At 48.4% G+C, this 15,293-nt stretch overlaps 1 protein-coding gene across 1 annotated transcript in view; it reads right to left on the minus strand.

The window, feature by feature from the left end:
• CUNH1orf94 (chromosome unknown C1orf94 homolog) overlaps positions 1 to 13,918 on the minus strand; it is a 35,726-nt gene extending 21,808 nt beyond the window's left edge. The window contains exon 1 of the mRNA XM_006924265.1: positions 13,587 to 13,918. Coding sequence (XP_006924327.1) covers positions 13,587 to 13,918 — 332 coding nt within the window. The remainder of the gene's footprint in view (positions 1 to 13,586) is intronic.
• Positions 13,919 to 15,293: the final 1,375 nt, after the last annotated feature.

Genomic DNA, 15,293 nt, shown 5'->3' on the forward strand with positions numbered 1-15,293 from the left:
GAGGAGAGGGGAGAGGGCGATGGCTGAAACGAGATGGGCCCTGTGGTGATCATCACTACAGCTGGGGGATGGGTACATGGGTTCATCACACACTGTTCGCTCTACTTTTGTGTTTGGTTTCTGTTTTTTTTTTTTTAATAAAAACGTTACACAGAAAAGTCTCATCACTGAATCCTTTAAAGTACCAGCTCCAAGGAGAACTTAAAGCAATTTATAAAAGATCCACAGAGCCCTAAGTCCCTGTACTAAAAAAAACCCCACAGGAGGTCCCTTCTCAACATCTGAAAGCATGCTCCCACCCCTCCCCCACCAGGGTACCAGGCTGGCAGAACCCAGCCAGAGCCGTGTGTGAACACCTGCTTATACTCCTCATTCTCCTCCAGACACATCACAGGGCTCACTGGGCCTCTAGGAAGCTGGCATTACCAGAAGGGACGGTGCAGTGCCAAAAACAAAGGGGCCACCCTGGCTGTGGGTCTTCCGTGTGCCCTGAAAGACTGCCCAGAGCGCCTGGCCCTTCCAGGACGGCCTCCACAAACTCCTGTTTCCTTGTATCTGTCGCGAATCCACCACAGGCCAAACAGGAAGCCAGCTCGAAGGTAATCCTCTCCACAACCCTGGGCAGAAGACAGTATCATCTCTACCTTACAAATGGGAAAAGTGAGCCTGAAAGAGGCTAAGAACCTTGTAATGGAGAAAGTAGAGAGGCTGGTGTGAGGATGTGGACGGGTCTGGCTGCCGTCACCACCTCCTCCCACCCAACCGGGCTTCCTGTCCGGGGCCATCACCCACTGAGATCTCCCTGCTCGCTCTGAGGCTGGGCTTTGTTCCCCAATCTGAATGCAGTCAGGGATATCGCTGGGCTCACAGAGGATCATTGCAGTGAATCCTGAGACTGTCATCCGTGGCTTTAGCTGTCCCTGACAGCTCCACATCAGCTGCATGTCTGGTGAGTACGTCTTCTGGGTCTCCCGCTAACTTGTGGATAGAAATGTTGAACGGGAGACAGTCCAGGGCCTGAGCCTCAGAGACACTGCTGGAGATCCTCCCTGCAGCCTGACAGTAATCCTGGATCAACACTTTGAGGGAATAAATCAATCATTTCAGTCACTATCATCCTATCACCACTTCTCCAAGGCAGCCTTTGTCTAACACCTTGTTGCAATCAACATTCAGTGCACTTAAAGTCCCTGATCAAGGGTCTCCTGACCTGCTCCCTCCACCCCCAGGAAAACAAGATTCCTCTGTTCTTGCCTGTTCTAGAAAAATGCATATCTACAAAGCTAGGACACTCTTGGAACTCAGATCAAACCAGTTCCCCATTTAAACCCTCCTATAGATTCTCATTACACATAGTATAAAATCTAAACTCTTTTCTGCCCCCCAGGGCACCATGCAAAATGGCCCTGTCACCCCCTCCTGCTTCCACTTCCACTTCTTCCAGCCACTCCAGCCTTATAAATATTCTTTGACATGCCAAGTTTATTCCAGCCCCAGGGCCTTTGCACGTCTTATGGAATGCCAGATCATTCCTTGACTGGCTCTTTCTCATCATTCACACCTCGGTTCAAGTTTCATACTCTCATGTAGCCTTTCCTGTTCTTTTGTCACCCCTCCCTGCCTTACTAGGCACTGTCTGCTCCATCCATCTGTTTATTTTCCTCTTAGTGTTTCTCACCACCATACAGAATCTTTCTAAAGTCTTTACTCTCCACAACAACATATCCTCCCTGAGGGCAAGAGCTGTAAGTCATTCATCATAAAGACCTTAGAGACTAGAACAGTGCTTGATCTATAACTCCAGCTCAGAATTTGTTGAATAAATGAATGAACTAGTCTATGAACTTGACTTTACCCTTGTCCATTTCCAGAGCTATTGATTTCAAGAGCTCTGTTGCCATACTACCCAACTCCTTGCGCTAGTTATAACCTGTCTGGCTTCGATTCTATTTTTTGTCCTCTTGTCTCATGTCCCACCTCTGGTGTGGCATCCCTGTGAGCCATTCCCTAACCATCGTACTAAGCCTGGTCCTAAGAATGCCCCATCTCTACAAGGCAGTCAATGCCCTGGCGGACCCCACACAGAACCCGCCCGCCTCATAGCAACCGCGTTGGGACTCACATAAAGATTTTTCATTCTCCCTACGACTTTGCTGGGTTCAACATCAAGCCTGCTCTCCTGCATTTCCTGGAATCTATCTTTCTCTCTTCCTAAGAAGTTTTGCCGATCTTGGCACTTCTCTCGTGCTATTTGCTTTTTTCTTTGAGTTGGTAAAAACCATAAAATCTGCCACAGACTATCGTAGTGAATCATTCAAGGAGGTTAACCCAGCTCACAAGCACTGACGAAGGAAACGAGAGTCAGGATTGGTGCTGTGGCTCCCACTGTTGCCACCACCTCTGTTTTGCCCACCTCCAGAAATGATAGGTGTCTGATGGCAGCGCTGTACGTGGCTGCTGTGCACTATTTCTGCATTTGCAGTGTACAGAGTTATGTAAAAATAAAGGCTATTGACTGGCTGGCACCCCTTCCCAGAATAATGACTAAGCAAGCATGCTGTTAGCTCCCCGACAGCAGTTCTGTGTACATGATAACACAGAGCAAAGACGAAAACTGCTATTCATCTGAGCCAAACAACAGAAAAATGCAAGCAGAAAATTGTTAGTGCTGGAAGAGGACATCAAAACAAACATTTTCTTCTCGCTATGGCATTTCAGACCATCCACAAACTGGGTATCCAGGCCCAGTGCCCAGGTAACATGGCTGATTGAATAGTAAGGTGAGGGAAGGGCTCATGGTCCCGCACAGACCTGGGCTTGAATGGCGGTCCATCCGCAGACTGACTACGTGACTGTGCGGGAGATTCTGACTTCTCTACGTGTCTGCGTGGGTGAGACAGCAGAACATAGTGACTAAGAGCTTAATCTCTGGAAGAAGGCAGAAACTGGATTCAAATCCCCACTGCTTAATGGAGGCCAGACCTTAAGCAAGCTGCCTCAGGCCCCAGCTCACAAAATAGGAAGAAGGATCAGCCTTTATGGAGTCCTAAGGAGCTAGCCAGGCACTGTGCTAAGCATTTCCCATGCAGATTCTCATCTTAATCCCACAACAGCCCCAGTGGGGTAGTGGGTAGACTGATTACAGTAACAGCCCCCGTGTTATCACATCTTTGTCTTCCGGTATCCATGGCCTTTGATAATTCTCACCCATCTTGATTCAAGTAATAAAGCAAAGCGCTTGGGTATTAGGGCTGACTTAATCTCTTGTTGGTCTTGGGACTCAGCCACCTCCACGTGAATGAACCCAGGAGAGCCCACTGGAGGATGACACACCCCACAGAGGAAAACCCCAGGGTCCTTGGCCAGCAGTTGGCCAGACCCAGCTGACTGCAGACGTTGGGTGAGTGTGAGCCAGGCCCAGCCAAGCCCGGCCCCCACCAGAAGAACCACTCGGCTGAGCTGCAGGAATGGGAGCTAAGTAAACAGTTGTTGTTTTGACCCACTAAGCTTTGCAGTGGATTGCTGTATATCAAAAGCTAACTGACACAGAGAGATGCGATTATTCTGGTTTTAAAAATGAAGAAGCCAAGGGACAAAGAAGTTAGGGAGTTTTCCCAAGATCATAGAATTAAAATGGGACAAAGTGGCGAACTGAGCCAATCTTGCTCAGAAGCCATTCTCTTAATCACTAGGTTACTCTGCTCGGAAAACCCAAGTGAAATGCTATGTGTAAGAATACCAGGGGTACACACCTAACTTAGAAGGGTGAGAAAGGGCTTTCTGAGGAAGTGTTATTTAAGCTGGGGCCTAATGGATAATAAGCATTAACGAGGTAAAGAATGCAAGGAAGAGCTTTCTAGAAATAGTGAACAACATGTGCGAAGGTCATAGGGTAGGCAAGACTATGATCAAGAAGGTGGGGTACATTAATTGGGGGGGGGGGATTCACAGGAGGAGAGGTTAGAGATGGTAAGAGTCAGAACCTGCCAGGTCTTAGAGTGATGCTGAAGGATTTTATTCTAAAGGAACAGGGAAGCCATTGGAGGGATTTCAGCAGGGAAGTGTCAGGCTCTGATTTTCCCCAGGGATCAAATGGTCCAGAGGAGTGACAAGATGGTACTGAGGCCTGAGCTGGGACCTGTGCTCTGTCTGCTAGGTGCCAGGAATTATACTTGGCACTTGACTCCACGACCATGAGGCATAGGTAACACCTTTATTCCCAATTTAGGAAGAAGAAACCGAAGCTCAGGAAATATGAACCATAAATTCAAGTTCGTCCAAGAAAATATGTGTTGGAGCAGGATTGGGTCCCAAGTCCACGTGGTTCCAAGACTCTACTCCCACTTCTGGAGAGCTGCATTCAAACCCCGCTTTGCCCTTTCTGATGGGGTGATCTTAATTCACTTCCCTTCTCTGAGTCGCAGTTGTAGGAGAGCCAAGGCCAAGAGCCAGCCAGGAACTAGGAGGACAAGACGAGCAGAAGGCAGAACTTGGTGAACAGGTGGGTGTCCCACTCAGAGAGTTGAAGGAGCCCTGGCTGTGAGTGGGGGGAGCAAAGAGGCACCAAAGGGCCCCAGACAAGGGGAGGCCTTCATCATGGGGGGGCAGAGGCTCCGGCGTCCAGCTTGGCACCGGCCCCCCAGTGGGCCCTCACCTTCACTTTAACCCAGGCTAGTGGACATTCCTGGATCTTCCTATCTGCATGCAGAGGAGGGACCTAACTTCTATTGCCCCTGGTACCTATGTCACAGCACCTGGGGTGGCCCCCGCCCATTGTGGAGAGAAAGGATACAGCCATCTCTGTCAAAGCTACCTTATGTCTTCCTCCTCCTTTCTTCTCCTCCAGATCTATTATTCACTGAACTGCCCTGGGTCCCCCTCCCCATACACACACCACACCCATGCACACACACCAACCCATGTACACACATACCACACTCACAAACGTATACCACATCCGTGCACACACATGCAGCGCAGCCATGCACACACATGCTGCAAATACCACAGACATGACACACACGCATACACTCAGCATAGCTATGCATACACCCCCACAGTCGTCCATATGCACCTATGTGTGCGCACATACAAACACACCCCAACAAAAGCCTTGTAGAAAATTAGCAGGAAGAAAAGGAACCAGGGATGGAAGGCGGATTCCATCACAATCTGAGAGAACTGGGCGAGTTTTTTTCATTTGGGGCGTGGAAAGGGCAACTGACGGGAGCTGCAGATTCAGTTGCCATCCTAGGGCTGTGCACCTGTGTCCCAAAGGTACTTGGAGCTCTGTCTGCTGGGACCTCTCTGGTTGCGGGCAGGGAGTCTGGGCAGAGGGCCTTTAGAAAGCTCAGGCCTCCCCGCCCGGACCACCCCTCCTCCACTCTACAGGCTGCCGTGAGGATTAAGTGGGATGATGAATGTGAAAGCACTTGGTAAACTGTAACAGCGCTATGCAAATGTTAGCAGCTCCGACTGAGAGGCCGTGTGGTGCCGGAGAGCCCAGCCTGCTGCAGGCTTGGCCCCGCTGACCCCTCACGGCCCGGGGCTGGGCTGGCTAGGCGTGGAAAGTTGGGGAAGACACCAAAACCTCATGGGGATGGTGACCCGGGGTGGGGGTCGGGGTTAAAGGAGGGAACACTGTGAGAGCCCTCAGCTGCCCGAACTCCAAGCCTGGACTTCGTGTCCCTCTCATTTCCTAGCAAAGGTCTTCGTATAGAGTCGAGTCATTTTTCATAATGTCCCTGGCATACACTTACAGTCCAGTAAAGGTCAGTCTCCTTCCTTCATGCTTTCCTTTGGAGCACTTCCTTCTCAACGCTGCCATATCCCTTTTAAGCCTGAAGTTCCGTCATCTTTGATCCCCCAAAGTATCAAAGAACTCTCTACACATATGCACAAGGAATCACCTGCAGTGCGTGTTTCAAATGCAGATTCTTGGGGACTCTTGGGGAAATGCGAGTTCAGAAAGGGGCCCAGGCATCTGCATTCTGAGCTAGTATCTCTCCTTTCCCTTCGGCCCGGCATTCCCGAGGTTTTCATGCACACAAAGCACTTGGAGGCTCCCAGCCAAGTGCAAATTTCCCTCCAGACACTTTCAAGCTTCTCCATGCCTGTCCTTTATGAGAAATGGGACAGCCTGAGAAGGCAGACTGGCAGATGGAAGTGAGACACCTGCCACCCACCTCTTCCCTGAGTCTCCATCCCCACGGAGGGAAAAGGAGAAGTTGAAATAACAGGATGCTGGTGTGATTTTGGCCAGGGAGTGGAAGGGTTGGCAGGGGGATGAGGGATTCAGTGAGCTGAGGAATGAGAAAGGAAATAACAGAGGAATAAATACAGCAATAAAGGAGGTTCGGCTGGGAGCTACAGAGTGATTCTTATTGTTCAAATTATCTTTAAAACTTTTCATTTGAATCTGTTTAATAAGAGAAGGTTTACCCTAAGGAAGAGGTATTTTTTTTTAAATGTGACTTGGGAACTGAATTGGAAAGAACGTTGCAACAAAGATATTAGAAAGGGGATTAAACCAAACCACTGGTGGCCCATCTCTGCAGGCTCTCACAACCTGCGACACAACTCCCGAAACCATAAAATTAAATTAAAAAGGGGGACACGGGAAGCGGGATGTTAATCACGATTCATCTTCCCTTCACTGCTCGCGGGGCCGGTGCTAAGCAGACCCGGAAGGGCTATTCTTATGGGCTCCTGGTGTCTGGAAAAGAGCTCTAGCCTTGAAGCCCCACAGGGTTCAACTGTGTCCTCTTTGAGCTGGATGACTCTGGGCAAGTAGCCTAACTTCTCTGAGCCTTGGCCTCCATATCTGTAAAAGGTGAGTAATATCAACCATCTCCTGGAAATGGTTGCTAAGACAATAAGATAAACAGAAACTAAAAACACAGAACCTGGAGTATATTAGGTGCTCAAGAAAATGTTAGTTCCATTCTCTGCCGCTTAAGGCAGAAGGAAGGGGAAAAAAATCTACAATGTCTTGGCTCATTGATTTTCTGTCCCTGTATCACTCAATTCTTCCTCTGATGATCGTGACTCCTCGCTTGGATCCTGGCCACCTCTGGGCCTTGCTCATCCTCCTTGCAGTGGCGTTTTTATGGTTCATCTATCATTCACTTCCTTATTCATTCATATACACTGCATAGCCGCCAAGTGCCAGGAACTCAGCTGGGTGCCGGGGAGACGCAGATGAGTAAGACACAGCCCTTGCCCTTAAGGAGCCATGGTCAAGTGGGGGAGGAGGACTGTTGCCACTAGGCAGTGTACAAAACATGCCCGGTGACCACCCCATCAGAAATCTCATGCCAGAACTGTGCCAACAAATCCAGTTGGGATGTTGTGTCCACCCCTCCGGCCAATGGTCAACTCAAGAGCTTGTTTATCACCCTTACCTTTCCACCTGGTCCTCAGAGCTAGGAAAGTGTTTTGTCTCTCCTGATGAGCTCACCTGCTTTCTCTTATTGGATAACATGAGTTATGGAAACCAACTGTTATGTTCCCCTTTTGCCCTAGTTGCCAAGAATTTCAAAGCAAAATGCTGTCCTCAGCTGAGTAGTTTCCCTTAGCTTGGGTTTTCTGGTATACAAATCTCCTCTCCCCGCTACCATTCTCGATACTTAACCCCTGTCATTTTACCCCTGATAATAACTATAATGATGGTGATGATGGTGACAACGATGATAGTGATGAGGAACTTGGGATCCTTACCTTATACCAGGTGCTGTGTGAGCTTTGCATATCTTATTCATTAACCCCCACAATAACCCTTTAAGGCTGTTGCTATGACCTTTTCCATTTTTCAGATGAGGAAAATGGGGCATAGAACATCTGAGTAACTTGGTTACAACTAGGAAGTATGCTGGGATTCTAAATAACCTGTCTCCTCGTTTTATCATTATCTAATATTGATATTGTTATCGCCTTTATATTCTTAGGAAAGAGAGGATATAATAGCTAATTTAAATTAAAAAGAGAGACACGGAAGAGGAGGAAGGAATGTTGAATAGGGTAAACAGTGAAGAATTCGGAGGATGACACATTTATTCTAGGTCTTTAAGGATGGGTAGCATTTCAATAGAGTTATGGAAGAAAGGCATTCCTACTAGTAGAATAACCTGAGCAAAGGTGAGGATATGTGCACCTGCTGGTTGCTCATCTTGGTTTATAGAGTGTGGGGAAGATCAGCAAGATGCGCACCTAGAGATGTAGGCAGGGTCAACTACCGAGACCCTTGAAACAAATCAAAGGGTTCAGAAGACCATGAGGAAGCATGGAAGATGCCTGAGCAGCACCGTTGATGTGCTTCAGGAAGATGAAGGGGTAGGTGCATCTGGGAGGAAAAGGAACCAGATGCATCAAGATGAGATGTTGTGAAGATGGCAGAAGAGAGACAAGCTGGGGGCACAGGAGTCAAAGACCATCATGAAGGCAACTGCAGTAGTATAAGGAGACTGGAGGAGGGAAGGGTCAGGGGGCCTTGGACCTCTGTCTGCCGGCACCATTTCATTCACTTATTCACTTGACAACCAGGATGGGGATGTATTGATGTGATTAGGGTCATAACAGAGGCTGAAACCCAGCCCTGGGAAGCTCAAGGGAAGAAGACACTTAAATGTTGGGTCCAGGAGAAAAGGATTCCAACTTGGGCGCTGGGGGTCTCTGAGTCATTCACAAAATGTTGAGTTGAGGTGAGGATGTGTTTCAGGCAAAAGGGTGCATAGCACCTCCCCTCAGATTCTCGGAGAGGTGTTTCATGCCTGAAAGGGGAGAAAACAGGAGCCTAGAGCATCAAACTCCAAAGGTCTTCAGAGCTGGCGTCGGCTCTAGGGCATCAGTGTGAATTTCCAACTGAGTCTTGTCTTTATCACTCCCATCACCAAGTTTCAAGGCTTTTTAAAAAAATAATAATAAGAGTGGGGATATATTCCAAGTAACTTTTCCAGAAAAGTAGAATTCATCCAATTGTTTAAACACCAGCAGCGCAAAGGATTGGTTTGTTGCCTGGCACCAAGAAGGCAACTGTGCGTGTTTGTTGAATGAATCCATAAATGATGGAATGAACAAATGCTGCTTCACAGTCGGGGCAATGGAATCAACAGTAAATCCAAAGCCCCCAGCTGAGGCTATGCAGTTGTAGTGATGAGGGAAACGAATGGGTAAGTGATCCCAGAATGTGAGTTGGTAAGTGGCTGGCCACAATTCTCCAAGCCCAAATTTAAGACTAATTAAAAGATAACTGAACGTGATCGTAGAGATTAATTGACACTAGACAGAACTATTGATTTCTTTCCAAAAGCCAACTTCTTCCTGTTTCTTCCCCGCCTTTGTAAATGGCACCACCATCCAACTAGTGGCTCAAGCCAAAACCCTCAAGTCAGCCTTAATGTCTCTGTGTGCCCCAAACCATGAGAAGGCTTGTTGGCTTCTTTCAAAATACACACTGAATCCCCCACTTTTTCCATCCCCACTGCAATCTCTCTGATCCAGGCACCCCCACCGTCATGCCTCCCCTGGACTATTACTGCAACATCTTCCCAGAGGTTTCCCAACTCCTCTCACTTGCCTACGAACCATCTCCACACAGTGGCTGGAGAGATCTTTAAAAATTAGCGAATATGATCACATTATAACCCCTTCTCCCAAACCTCTAAGGGTATCCATAACATGGAGAATCAAATCTGAACTCCCTACAGTGATCTTCCAGGCTTTTAAAGAGCAAGCCTGCCTGCCTCTGATATCACCTTGTCCCATGTCTCATCGCTCAATGCACCCTAGCCATGCTGTCCCCCTCCAAGCCACTCTCACCTCAAGGAAGGATATCCTTCCCCAAATCTTCACCTGGCTGGCTCCTTCTCGGTATTCAGGTCTTGACTCAAATGACAGCCTCTAGTCAGAGACTCGTTCCCTGACCACCACATCTAAAGACACTCTCCCCTAATACTTTACTCGGTTTTACTTCTATCAGAGCACTACTCATTGCTACTTGAAATTATCTGGTTTATTTTTATGTGTTTATTATTGGTTTCCTCCAACTAGAATACCAGCTCTTTTCACATTCTGAAGCTTTCATTATCTTTATTTATCTGCTTTCTTTTTTTCTCCTTTATTTGAATGTACCTTGCAGGAAGGCAGGGCCCTACCTAGTTCACAGCTCTATACCACTAGCTCTTAGCACAGTTCCAGGCATATAGTACATGCTTAATAATTATTTGTTGACTGAATAACTGAATGAATGAGTGAATGAATGAACTCAAAATGTGACCACGGAGTGCAGTTGGCTTGGAGAGAAAAGGAAACGTGGCATTAATCACCATTACCACGAATGCAGACTATCAACAAGAAGGATCTAGTCTGCACAGATTGGATCATACCTGGATTACTGCGTTTGGTTCTGGTTGCTGTGTTGCCACAAAGACTAGCAGTGTGGGGAGGAAAATGACCAAGTTGACACATGAGGGGAAACTTAGAAAACCAGAGGTATTCAGCTTATAGAAACAAGAAATCCTAGGAAGAATATTGTTGCCATCTTTTAATATAGAAAGAGCTATTGAGAGAAAGAAGGAGTAGACTTAGTTTATAGCCCTAAGGGCCGAATCCAGATCAATAGATATTAGTCTGATACAGACATATTTCAGTATAGGAAAGAAGTGGTCTTTTGACAGGGTCCATAACAAGGGAAGGGACTACTTTAAGATGGGGTGAGCTCCCGGTCTAAGAAAGTGTACAAGTGAATAACCACTTGGCAAGGATGCCGAGGAGGGATACAAGCAGCAAAAGATGGCCTCCAAGATCCCTTTCAAACTTGAGATGTCTGGGTTTCTAAGATATGTAGGGATACAGTCAAGAAAAAATTTCTGGAGAACAGTTCTGAAGGTACTTATTAGCTGTCCCATAGTAGAAAACATCACAGAACCAGGTCTACAAATGAAGCAGGGGAAAGATTAGTTGAGAGGGATCTTGTGGGCTTTAAGCCATCCCAGAAACACGCTGAACAGCTCCCTGGATTTGAAATCTGTTATCCACGTGTGATCATTGAGCATATGGGACTGCCAAATATTTTGACTATCCAAAAAGATGCCTCAATTTTCAGGAGAAGATAGCCAACACTATCACATAGTGGCTAAGATGGTCCTGGGTTTGCTTTCAGAAACTCTACCACCTCCTAACTATAGAGCCTCAGGCAAAGAAATTAACCCCTCCAAACCTGTTACCTTGTGTGCAAAAGGATTTCGTTTAAAAACAGGAGAGGGAGGAACTGAAACAAAAATGGCACACGTTTGATAATGAATAAAACTCAGTGACAGACACATAGACATCCACTATACTGTTCTATTTGATGCGTTTGAAAATTTGATTAATAAAAAGTAAAAAGAGAGGGAGTTTAAAATAGTACCTACCCTGTGTAATAACTGTAGGGCTTAAATAAATCTTCATCATCATCATTATCATCATCATCATTATCAGGAATTTTTACAAATCCTAGATATTACCTAGGAATGTTTAAATATCTCATTTAATCATCTCCAAAACCCCATAGTAATCATCTCCATTCAGCCGATGAGGAAACTGAAGCTCACATGAGTTAAATAAATCCCACAACTGGCACAGGGCTGAAATGTGATCTGCAACCAGAGTTATCTGACTCCACCATCACAGCTGCCTTTACTTCAAGAATAAGCTCATTGTGTTCTACTTGGTTGATATCTACACAATTATGATATCATGTATTCATCTAAGTCAGTGGTTTCCCAGCTCTTTTCTCAGTAGCAGAACCCTTTTTTCAAAGCAGCCTTTACTCAGCACTCCAATAAGTAAAACCCATAAAAGCAGAACAACAGCTCTGGCTGAAGTAGGGATTGGGGCCCAGCCACCAGGCCACTTGACTCCAGGGTGACCCCCGAAAGCACCCTAGGGTCTATGAGCATAATGTGAAAATCCTAGATTGAAGCCAACAACAACAAACCCAAACCCTGAGAATTATATTTATGGAAAGCCTCATTTGCATAACACAGCTTTCAGTCTCCCGTTTCCCATCACATTTGATCCTCATTATCAACTCTGAGGTGGACAAGGCAGGGCATATCATCTTCAATTTGCAGATGAGAAAATCAAGGCCAAATGGAGTTAAGCAATTGGCCAAAGGTGTACCCGTTTACTTTTCAGCCAAGTGCAGACTGGAAATAGAGTCTGTCTCCATTAATTTGGTGTGACCTGGCCAAGAGGGTGCCATCTACTGGAAATTGCCACTGACCCTGGTTCACAAAGTGGACAATCAGCTCCTTGGCCATTGACAGCCCGAGTACAGCCCCACAGACCCCCTGCCAAGGCCCTGTCCCAGAGCAGATGGCAATGGGGAGAGGGGCTCAGTGCCACTGGTGGACCAGACAGCATGATTTGGGGCAGTAGCCAGGCCATTCCCATCCTGGCCATGTCGTGCTGAGCAATTAATAGCCAAAGTGCCTTCCACCTTCCTCTGCAGCCCGAAAAGGGACAGCAGATAGTGCAGACCTGGGTAGCAGTTACATGTCGCCTTCCTTCTTAGCGCTTGCCTAGAAATTCCTGAAACCAGATGCAGCTGATAATTGTCTGAATGCGCCACCCCCTCCCCCGCGCCCCCGCCCCTCCAGAGCAGCTCTGAACTGAGCTGGAGCATGTGTTGGAACAGGCAACACTTAATTATCACTTAGTCTTTAATTAGCACTTAATTATTAACACTTAATCCATCTGTAAAATGGGGACACTAATACCTGTCTCACAGGTACTCTGGGAGGATTAATTAATGTTTGCAACCCACTTTGAAGATGCAAAGCATTGAACGAGTGCTCAACAGTGGCACTGATAACCACGGCATATTTACTTGCTTTCCTTAATGAGGTCCTTCCTGCCTCTCCTTGTGAATATCCAACCCCAACTATTTCTGACCAACTTTGCCCTGGCGGAGAATCATTTAGCTCTGTGTTTCCTAGACACAGGATTTCCCACCCAGGAAATGGGCTATTTCCAGCCATTTCCCCACACTTTAATTTTCTATTATGTCCTCTGAATATGTCAATGACTTCCCAGTAAATATTTTGATGTGCGCTCTTGCAGCAGCTTCTGTGGAGTCTGAATGGGACAGCTGCTCCCTATATTAGGGAATTCCAGATGTGGTTTAAAACCACCAGACTTATCTGTGCCAATGCCTAGCCTTTGGAGGTGGGAGGAGGCGAGAATATCTAGTTGCCCTCGGGGAAGTCATGGACACTTAACCCTTGGCTCTGGCTAGGGTGATTTTTCAAAGTCCTCAGATCCACATGCCTTTAGGATGAGAACTGTCCCCTTAGTGGGCTGGTGAAGAGGCAGCAGAAAGACAGCTCTGATTTGGCCTTTCACCCAGGTAACTTTATAGGTATTAACTGTCCTATAAAGATTCGTCAAAGAACTGAAGGCGGAGGGCGGGGGGGAGGTGATGGAGAAAACGTATCAAGTCTTTAGGGTTTAACTAGACTGAACAATGGGCCAAAACCTCCCCCTAGACGGTCAGACCACCTCTCCTCCTTCCTCCCTTGGTGCCAGCCACGTGGGAGGACACTCACTCTTCTTGGGAGCTGAGCCTCTTGTCTCTTGGAGTTCCAGCCATGGAGGTAGAGAGCTGCTCCTTTGGGGTCCTGGGCTGCAAGGCCTCGGGCAGGCCCTGTACTCTCTTCCAGATTTCATGGCAAGTCTTGTCTAAGCTGTCTTGGGGTGTGTCCTGGTGGATCCAGATGTATCTGGGGAATGGGCCCAGGGCGGAGGGGCGCTTGGCCACCAGGGCAGTGGAGGACAAAGGAAGCCCATTCCCACTGGCCATCCTCCTCCTTTCTTTCCGGAAGCCCCTTTGTCCACCCAGGGCTCGAAGACAGGGCGACCATCCACCACCACCCTTCATTCACCAGAAAGGGAGATGAGGATGGGACAGAAACAGGTCAGTTCTGACTGACTATTGCTCCAGCAAGGCGACTATGTTCAGAGGACTCCGATTTGTGTGGGAGTGGTGGATGGAGATCAGGTTCTTTTTGGGGAGGGGGAGCTGATTTTGATTTATTTTTTTGTGTTCGTTCCTGACTTTTGCTCCCCTCCCCCTCTCCCTGAGAAGAAAATATTTAAAAGTCAACAAAAACCAGTAGCTTAGTAACCTTGGAATCCCCCTGAGCTCAGGAACCAGGCGCCTGGGCGGGCAGAATGACATCTGGGAATAGCTGGAGGGGGAGGACTGGCTCTCCCCACAGTCCCTGGCACGCCCCCGTTGCTGACACGCCCTTGACACCTTGTGGCGCCTGGGGCTCAGCCCATTCTCGCCTGCTAAGCCTCACAGATGACTGCGTGAGGGCCCGGCACTGTGCTAGGCACCGTAGGGACAGGAGCCCGCCATCAGGCTCTCACTTGGGCCTTCCCAGGGACCCCGGCGAACCCGAGGGCCAACGGCCCTGCCCTGGCCGGCTCAGCTCCACTCCCCTCTCCTGGTCGCCTCTTCAGCGCCCTGCAGGAATACGCCCGTTGTCCAGCGCCCGCAGACCACCCGGAGCCGAAGCCCCAAACAGACACCTGTCACGCCCCTCGGCCAGGCTGCGAACCAGGCCCGAGAAGGGTCCCCACGGCTGAAAAGGGCGCTGTCTCAGCGGGGCGGCTTGGGCCGATGGCTCTCACACCCTTGTGAGAGTGTGGCTTGCCGGTGGCTCTCACACCCTTCCCGCTCAGCGCTGAATTCCTCCGTAGGTTTCAAACGCAACGGCTCGGTGCGCGGGACACCCCGGGTTCGGTGTGCCAGGCCCTCCCGTGGGAGGGGGGTGGGGTGGTTCCGGGAGGACGCGGAAGAGCTCTCCCCTCCTTAAAATCAGGGGCACCGCACCCCTGCCCGCTGCCGCTCGCAAAAACCTCAGTGCCTGCCAGGGGCCTAGCCCCTCCGTTGCCTGGTTTTACCCCTAACTGCCATTTTATTAAGCACTTACCTTGTTCCAAGCACTAGAGTTTCTGTGTTGTCATATTCAATCCAAACACGCTCAGGAAGTTAGTGCCATTGTTTCTTAACGTCCTACATTTAAGGAAACCGAGTCCTAAAGCCGTAAAGGGGTGTGTCCGAGCCCCGCTAGGAAGCTGGGAGCTGGAATTCAAATCCAGACCCCCCAGGCCGAATCTCGCGCTCTCAGAAGCTGAGATAGACCGCTCCGCTCTTGCACTGGATTCAGGAATCCCGGGGGTGAGTGGGCTGCGGACAGGTGGGAGTGGGGATCCGGGAGCGAAGGTGCAGAGAGAAGGGCTAAGTT

Source organism: Pteropus alecto, unplaced genomic scaffold (assembly GCF_000325575.1).
Source record: "Pteropus alecto unplaced genomic scaffold, ASM32557v1 scaffold39, whole genome shotgun sequence".
NCBI lineage: Eukaryota > Metazoa > Chordata > Mammalia > Chiroptera > Pteropodidae > Pteropus > Pteropus alecto.